Here is an 8,735-nt window from a genome sequence, read left to right as displayed (position 1 = left end):
TTTTTTTTCCTCTTTTTTTTTTTTTTTTTTTTTTTTTTTTTTGCCATGTTTCAGGTTTTTCAGCAGTGATCATGGGGAGTTTTGTAGCAAACATCAAGCTACCCCCATGTACTGAGCTCAGGAGAGACTGGCAGCATGCAAGGGTGCTTTGTCAGGGCAGGAACGGGTGCAGTATCAGAGCAGCGTGTCGGGAGCAGGGCCCTCGGGTGCTGGGTGCTGGACGTTGCCAGAATCGCAGCTCACCTGTGTCCCAGGAGAATGGCTGTCACACTCATTGTCCTCACGTTGGGTGATGAGATACTAAGGCCACGAGGCCACGGGCAGTGAAAACAGGAGATCCTACATCCCTGTCTTCACCTTGGACTGTCTCCCTGCTCTCTGGGCTGGGTTTTGAGTTGCAGGAGTTCCCAAAGGCCTTTTGTTCTGCTTTCCTTCCACTTCACAGATGGCTGTGGGAGGTGTCTACTTGCCCTTCTAAAACAGAGGGAAGTTTTTTTGCAAACTCTGTCATTATGAAGTTGAGGAAGGGTGATGAATTTCAAGCACAAAGAGGACCTAGGAGAGCAAGGATGTTTGGTCAGTGCCATGGAGACAGCGAGGCAAGGTGGCAGAGATGAGATCCTTTCCCATTTGCCTTGGCCACTGACACCCTTATCACCTCTACCCCCCATATCTCCTCCTGCTCCTTGTGGTCTGACTCACCAGACCTGCCCAGGCAGGCTCGAAAGCCTTTCCTGCCACCGAGCAGTGGGCAGCCTCTCCACTGCAGCTTTGGTTCTCCAGCACCTCTCTCCAGCAGACTCCCCTGCCCTCCTCACTTCATCCCTCTTCACCCCTCACCTTTGTCATTGTCCCTGCCAGCACTCCAGAGCCCCAAACCTTGTGTCTCCTGCCACCAAAACCTACTGCAACCCCAGAAATAATTGACCAGGTGCTACCTTTAGTTGCTCTGGCTTCTCCAGAACATCTCCATGAGTTACTGTGGATCTGTGCTTAGTTTACACTCACGGGTCTCCTTCACCCATTGCTGAAATGCAGGTGTCTCAGAGGTAGGAGGTGGCAGATCTGTGGTTCATGGAGGAACCTCAGTCTGAGACAGAAAACTACTCAGAAAAAACCATGAGCAGAAGAATCTGTAAGAGGAAGAAATCAAGACTATGAAAAATTCCTATAACTCAAGAAATAAGCATGTACGCCCCTCTCAGACACCGCCACACCAGATCTGGGAGGAGAAAGTGGGGAAGAGATTTCAAACCAATTATGTGTGTTCCTATCAAGGGTAGGTCAGATGGTTAGGAAAAGTCAGATGGCTGCTGAAGGGAACCCTTAGCAACACCTGCTCCCCCATGAGGTTATATTGATTATTTTCTGGGTAATTTCCTCATGGAGACAGGGACAGCTGGGTATGAGCAGGCTCAGCTGCACAGTGGCATGTGCTCGTGCCTATGTGCATGCACACAGAGATGCAGAAACACAGCAAGCAGAAAGAAATCACTGTAAAAACACTCTCAGCACTCTGGTGAGGGCTCAGGGTTGTCACATGTCTTTTTTTTTGGGTAATGATGTAAGCGGTGGGGGCACCATCTCGCTCCCTGCATGCCTACCTCCTCAGGAATGTCTGCCTGAGAAACAAATGTCAAAGGTAGCACGGAGGCAGTAATTGGGTGAGAAGTGCGAGGAATGTCAGTGCCACCCACTGCCGATTGGCAGCTGGAAACAGCAAATTAATTCAGCAATTAGTGAAAAATTAGAGAGCAGGAAGGGCAGGCTGATGAGCAGGGTACCGATGGGGCTGCCCCAGGCTCAGGTCTGAAAACCTGCTCTGCCACAGATTTCCTAGGGGTTGAGAGCAAGTCACTTAGGTGCTTTCACCTCATTGTGTTTTGGTTGTCTGAAAACCTATGGCTTTGGCTCTTTTTGTAGCTCAGACAGAGATGGAAAACTCTGGAGTTGCTTTTTCTGTCCTAACCTAGGAGAGGCTGGATGAATCACTGTGTGTTTTCATTTGGGTGATGACTATCAAGGTGGGATTTGCGTTCCCCAGCTGTAGCTGCCTCTGAGCTGCTCTTGCCACTTCTATTGGTAGATAGTCAAGAGAAACAGGTACTTCTAGAGCCACTCATGTGGAAGTCCTACAACAGAAACCTTGTCATAAGATAGACTGTGCCTCCTCCCTGAGAAATGAGTCCCACGCTAAGGTTGGATGAAATATTTCCACTGCAATCAAAGGTGTAAGTGTCCCTGAGGCAGTAGCGAGGGGAGTGGGATGCTGAAGTTCACCAGGGATCCTAAGTCCTGGGTTGGGGGAGGTGGGAGATAACAGTGTCCTGCCTTGTTAAATGACCAGACTCGATGGAAGCTGCCTGCCCTAATACATGTGTGTTGCTATCCTTTTAATCACCCTCTGCCCATTTTATCAAACTGCAACCCCCACTTTATGAAACTCATCAATATTGTTAGGTGCTCACATCCATGCAGGTGTTCACATGCATAATTTATTTTTAAATCCCCATCCTCTGAATGAGGTGTTTACCTGTCTGCTTGGATCTTGCCCTTAGCTGTTCCAGGTTGTGTGGACAGGTGGCTTCACGGCTGACTCCATGAATGCAGATGTGCTTTGGCAGTGACACAACCCAAGAGCTTTTTTGAAGCAGTGAGGAGAGATAGCTTGCAATGCAAGCTGGAGACAGCTTGCCTTTGGGACTGAGCTGGAGGAGGCATGAAAACCTCAGTTACGCATGAGTTATTGCAAACCATAATATGTGTTATTATAAACATAACTCGGTGATGTCAGAGCCTTACACATGAAGAGCACACGGCCGCATTTTTGTCATGTTCTTTTTTTAATTGCACCTAAACAATCCCAATGGTATGTGCAAAAGCCTGCAGCTGAACAGGTAACTAGAGACATATTTTCTTGATAGGCACCTCAAGGTTTGCATGCATCAGCTCATAAGCAGAGGAAATTAACTTCATACCATCTGCTTCATGTAGGCTGGGAATCTGCCAGGAGGCAGAGCTGACCTGTCTCGGGTCTGCACGTCCTTGTGGTACAGCACCTCAGTCCTCCTCACCGTTTCCCTTCGTTTATTGAGAAGGTGGTAGAGTCCTGAAGCAGGAAAGGGGCTGCAGCACTGCCATGGGAGTGAGAAGAGATGAGCATCTCTGCAAGGGTGTCAGACTCAAAAGGGCCATAGCATGGAGGGCAGTTTCCAGGCACGGCCTCGCACCTATGCCCACTCCCCTCCCCTGTCCTGTGGGATTAAACACACCGGGTGCATTCCTCGTCCCATGGCACACCACCATCACCTCATCAGAACAGGGAGACTGGGTTGGGGGGGGCGGGGTGGGATAGCGGAACCCAAAATCTCTGGCCTCAGCAGCCAGCTGCAGCCCATGAGTTTGGAGTGTCTGAGCAAGAGGAGCAGAATAAGGCAAGAAGCAGCACAGTGTAAATCTTTTTAAGTGTTGTATTTAGAAAAAGCTACAACTTGGGCATCAGCACGTAGGACTCGCTGTGATTCTTCCAGTCCTGAAGCCATAAGCATCAGATGCTTCCACACGAAGTGGAAGAAAGCTCCTAGCAGGAGGTGGGGATACTGCAGCCCTCTGCACTGGCCAGCGTTGGCACTGTGACCAGCCCTAGTGCAGAGGGAGCCCTGAGCCAGGGCTGCAGAGGCTTGGCTGAGAGAGGAGGCCACCCAGAGCTCAGTCCTATGGCAAGGGTGATGGATGGCTGCTGGTGCTGGCCCTTTCACCCTGACTCTCAGCACGGGCTGGCGCAGAGCTGCGAGGAGGTGATGCAGCTCTAAGAGGATGCAAACCCTGGGTAAGGTTGCAAGGATGTAATTGGATGTCTATCTGAGTGCATTGCAGGACGGCCAAGGGCTGAGGAAGGGTGGCTGGGGAGTGAATCAAGGTAGAAAATGAATTGTCTGCCATGGATGTCTCCAAAGTACATGTTATATGGTGCAGTAAACTATAGGCCAGGAGCAAAGACAGCACATTTAACTGGGCCAGCACAGTGCTGGGACCTGAGGGCCATGGCCTCTGAAACAGAGACTACAAGAGGCCATGGCTGCTAGAGACCGTCTGCCACCCCTGAGCTTCTACCAACACACTCACCCTCTAATTTGGAGAAGAAAATTACATCTGTCTGGCACATCCCCCTGGAGCTGCTGCAGGCAATGCCAATAAAAGTGACTAAGGGGCAGACAGAGCTGCAGCCACCAAAGACCTGAGCATGCCCTGGTGTTTAGTGCTGCTGCTCCCACTGCTCGTTACCTCCCTGCGCACAGCTCCGTGTGTAGCTCCAGGATGGATTTTTTTTGCCACAACTGCTGCCTCCAGCTCTGCAGCGCAGGCAGACGTGAGCAGGTAGCAAAGATACCAGCAAGAACCTGTGGTGCTGGTGTCCTCACCCATGTTACACCAAGAGGTGTGTGGTCATTATGGATGAGGTTCAGACTATTAATGACACGAGGCGCAGACTACTAATAACAAGCCTGGAGAATGCCCCAGGAGCTCACTGCTGTCTCTGTGTTCAAGGCAGGGAAGTTCAGATCACCTGCCATGGTGCCTGGCTTCATTCTGGCTTCTGGCACAATTAGTGGTGAGAGGTAAATGCCTTGTCTAGGCATCTTATATACCATGTTGTTTTTTTCTTCATAGTTTGGATTTAATAGTTCAGAGGGACTGAATTAAGGTGCCATGGTAGGCGCTTAAATGAACTGAAGGTACCACCACTGTAGGAGGTGAGAATGTGGCCCTAACTCAAGCCATCTACTGGTCTTAAAAATCTCTTATAGAAAGAAAACAAGTTAGCAGCTTGGTGCAGGATGGCTGGTGAGGTTCTGGAGGCTGTGTTGTGCTGCAGACCAGACTGGAGAGCTGCAAGCATCCTTTGCAGCCTAAAACAGTATGTTTGGCAGGGCAGCTGCCTGGAGCATACGCTCCACCGAAGCGCTGCAAGGAAAATAAGGAGGGAGTGCAAGATGTGGTCTGAGGCACAGCGTGTAGTAGCAGTCATAATGGAGAAGATACTTCAAGGCCCATTTTACAAGTTGCTTTCTAGGAAGGCAGATTGCATCCAGTAACTCTTCTCTCTACTATTTCAGATAGACGATCCAGAAAATGACCTGCATGAGATGGTGCGTGAAGCCGATGTCGTTGGCACTGTGGCCAACCTTGGTGTAAATCAAGCCCTGACCTCAGACTATGTGGGATCTGGTTATGAGAGAGGGCTGCTCAATCCCAGCTTGCTCAATGAGGAGGATTTCCAGATGGCCACTTACACGCTCACAAACGCCGTCCCTCTGAGCCCATCTCTAAGCAAAAGCTGGCACAGAGACATTGGAAGGGTAGTGGAGAAAGCTCTGGTCCCTTACTGCTCCAAGAAGGATCATCTGTATCTCATTGCAGGTGCAATTCCTTCCAGTGTCCGAGTTAAGGGCAAGGTGTCAGTACCAGAGACCCTGTGGCTGGCAGCCTGCTGCGATGCTCTGGAGGGATGGTCACTGGGACTAGTGAAAAAAACAAATGATGAAGACAGCTTGGTGGACCTCACTGTGCAAGAGCTGCAGAAGCAGCTTCTAGCGGGAGTTCACTTGTTCAAGGGCAACTGTGGGGAAGACAACCAAAGCCAGGAGAAAGCAGAAGCAATACTGCAAGCTGTCAGTCAGATCCGCTCTGGAGAACAAGTAGGAACAAGTGACAACCAAGAAGCCAAAGACAGTGGCTTGGTGAGAAAAGTGGCTGGCATCATTGCTACCCCTTTCATCAAACTTCTGGAACTCCTCATCTACGTGTTTGTGGAACTGGTGAAATTTGTGTTTTATTTTCTGTGGCTTGTTATCAAGTGGGTTGGTGGTACAGTTCTGGATGGAGTCTACAGCCTGTGGAATGGGGTGGTGTCCTACCTTAAAGCCATCAGCATGGTGCTCATCAGCATCCCCTATGATGTGGGGAGGGTCATCGTCAACATCTTCTTGGGCTTCCTGCAAATTGTTCAAGATGTGATGTCCCTGACCTACAGGATCCTGTGTATCCCCGTGGGGTTTGTCCTTCACCTCGCTGCTTTCCCTTACCACTCCATCTGTGCCATTCCCTCCGTCCTCAAAGACATGGCCACTGGGATCGGGGGCACCTTCTCGCTGGTCATTGATGCCACAGCTGCACTTCTGCATGGCTTTTATTACCTGGCTGGTCACATAGTCAAACGATTTGTACCCAAAGGCTCCTCTGATGACTGACAGGGATGGAAACCAAGGCTGCAAAGACACGGAGTGAAGGAGGAGTGGGGCAGTGCTTAAAGATACATGGCCAAATGCTGTCAATTTTGTTCTGGTATTTATTGTAGTGACATTAATAATAATGAACCAACTGGGGAGCATCAGGGAGGGCTGAGGTAACGTCACTGGGGGCCACCACCATTGTAACTCAAGTTCTGTCTGTTGTAAAGTGTTTGGGTTTTGTCAGTGCAGGTCACAAAGCCTCTGTGATTTGTAGATGTCAAGATGCTTCCTCTGGGAGATGTGCACTAAATGTGGTACGAGGTTGTTTCTTTCCATCTATGATAACACTGAGACCTACACACTGGCGGTGAGCTCTGCAGAAGCCCATCCCTGCCAGGGAAGAGGTGGTGGTCAGGGGAGGATTGTCTGGGACCTGGAGAAAGGAGGAGGAGGTGAGGATGCAAGGATTTGGGGCTGGGAAACAGTGGGGAGCGGGGTGGGGTGAGGGCAACATCCTGCTGTTGGTTGCACTGCTCATTGCACCGGGGTCCCACTGGTGGAGGAGATGCAACTGGGCATATCTCATAGTCCTCAGGCCTTTCCAGGCAGATGAGATCACCTGGATCTTGCTGTGAGGAAAGACCTGCTGCCCATTGTTTTGCATGGTGGGAAAACATTTTCCCTTAGGCATACCAAGGTCATCTTCCCCCAGCCCTTCCTTGCTCTCTGGTGACCACTGAAGATCTAAGCCCCGAAGCTTCAAAATGTGACATTCCCTGAAGATCTAAGCCCTTGACTGTGTCATCCCTGGAGCCCTTGTGCCTGCTCTGAAGCCCAGCAGCGCCCAGGAGTTGTGCTTTTGGCTTTGAATCAGTTGCCACCTGTCCTGCCTCCCCTGGGAGCTGACGGCTCCCCAAGCACACAGCGGTATTTATGTGCCTGAGGTCTCCACCTTGCCGATGGGTCACACCACAGCCGTCCTTCTGAGGCTTGTTTTGAAAGCACAGCTTGCTGGGGAAAAATTATCCTCCTGGGTTTCCCTCTAGGGAGGCTCTTGGTCTCAGCAGCATTCGCCAGATCTGGCTGGACTCCAAGGGGCATTTGGGAGTCCTGAATACACAGATCCTTCCCTTCACCCCCACCTCTGCCCCTCTCTCCAGCGCCAGGTTGGTTGTGGACCCCTGATCTGCGTAGCATGCCATAAGGAGTCCTAGGAGTGTGCAGGCCGGTGCTGCTGTCCCCATGGGAGACCCAGTGGTGCTGTGTTGATGGTGGCCAGTCCTGGGTTGAAGAAACTCAACACAGCAGCTTTGCCTCCCTGCCCCGTGCTGCCTGCAGCAAGGCTGAGCTGGGGGATGGATTCAGAGCGTAAAGGAGATTTGTCTGGTTCCTGGCGGTGACAGAGGGTCGTTTCCTTAGCTCAGGGTCTGTGTTCAACCAGCTGTGCCTGCACATCCCAGACCAGCACACCCTGAGCAGGTGACACCCCTGCTAATGGCATCGTTGGGGATGCCAATGATGGGGATGGAGTGGGGAGGTGGTGGGATGAGTGGGGAGAGGGGGTGACTCCTTGTCTCACTTTTTGTGGAACACAGCTGGTTTGTGGGGAAGGAGAGGCTGCTCGCAAGCAGCGCTCGCTTTGTTCAAAAGGAAAGGCAGCTTCTGCCTGCCCATGTGGGTGTGGTCAGAGATGTTCTACTAGTCCCTCCGTCACCTTGGGGCTGTTGGTTTGGGGATTTTGGGTGCAAGGGGCAAGGTGCTGGTTGCTGCTTCCAGCAGATGCTCTCCAAACCTAACTTTGCATCTCTGCCTACTCCAACGTGCCTTCCCTGCTGCAGAGCCAGATGTGGAGCTGGTTTCCCACACCTTCTGTCCCAACCCCAGCACTCCTCCTGGGCTATGTGGCAGCCATCAAGGCAGGAGAGGAGCCAGCTCAGGTCCCAGGACATGCCAGGGTGGGCTGACAGGGGTGCCAGCCTGGGGGACCCATGGTCCCCAGCAGCCTCTGAAGGCATGTGTGGTGGCAGCAGCTCTCAAGAGCAGCCCAAGCATTGGGGAGAAGGTAGCTAACCCCCACAGCTGCCTTCAGCCTGGCCTTATCTCCAACCCATCATAGCTGTGCAGTGCTGCACAGTGGCCAGCGATGCATTTTTTGGGGGGTCCTGCACCCAGAGCAGCTTCCCCACACCTTAACCCAGCAGCCCCCATATCCCAGCTCCACCACCATCTCCAGTGCACCCCCAGTTGCAGTGACGTGGGAGCTCACGTGCTGAGAGGCAGCAAAGCTGAGGCACCTCGAGAGGTCTCCATCACCATCAGGTCAGGCCAGCGGGTCTCCATGCTGCAACCACGTCTTCTGACCACAGGTGGACAGTCCTTGAAATCCAGGGGGCTGCAGCACCGTAGCATTTGGGCAGAGATGGCACAGTGTTGTTAACATTGTCTCACCACACCCACATTTCAAATGCAAAGAGCTGCAACCAGCAAAGGGTCATTTTTCTT

The 8,735-nt window shown here is 51.7% G+C and overlaps 1 protein-coding gene across 1 annotated transcript in view; it reads left to right on the top strand.

Annotated features, from left to right (window-relative positions):
- Positions 1-6,251, top strand: part of LOC104523271 (endonuclease domain-containing 1 protein) — a 7,508-nt gene extending 1,257 nt beyond the window's left edge. The window contains 1 exon segment of the mRNA XM_029084451.1: positions 5,118-6,251. Coding sequence (XP_028940284.1) covers positions 5,118-6,251 — 1,134 coding nt within the window.
- The last annotated feature ends 2,484 nt before the right edge of the window (positions 6,252-8,735 follow it).

The sequence above is a fragment of the Antrostomus carolinensis genome, unplaced genomic scaffold, assembly GCF_000700745.2.
Source record: "Antrostomus carolinensis isolate BGI_N321 unplaced genomic scaffold, ASM70074v2 scaffold5354, whole genome shotgun sequence".
NCBI lineage: Eukaryota > Metazoa > Chordata > Aves > Caprimulgiformes > Caprimulgidae > Antrostomus > Antrostomus carolinensis.
This window is presented reverse-complemented; position numbering and strand designations above follow the sequence as displayed.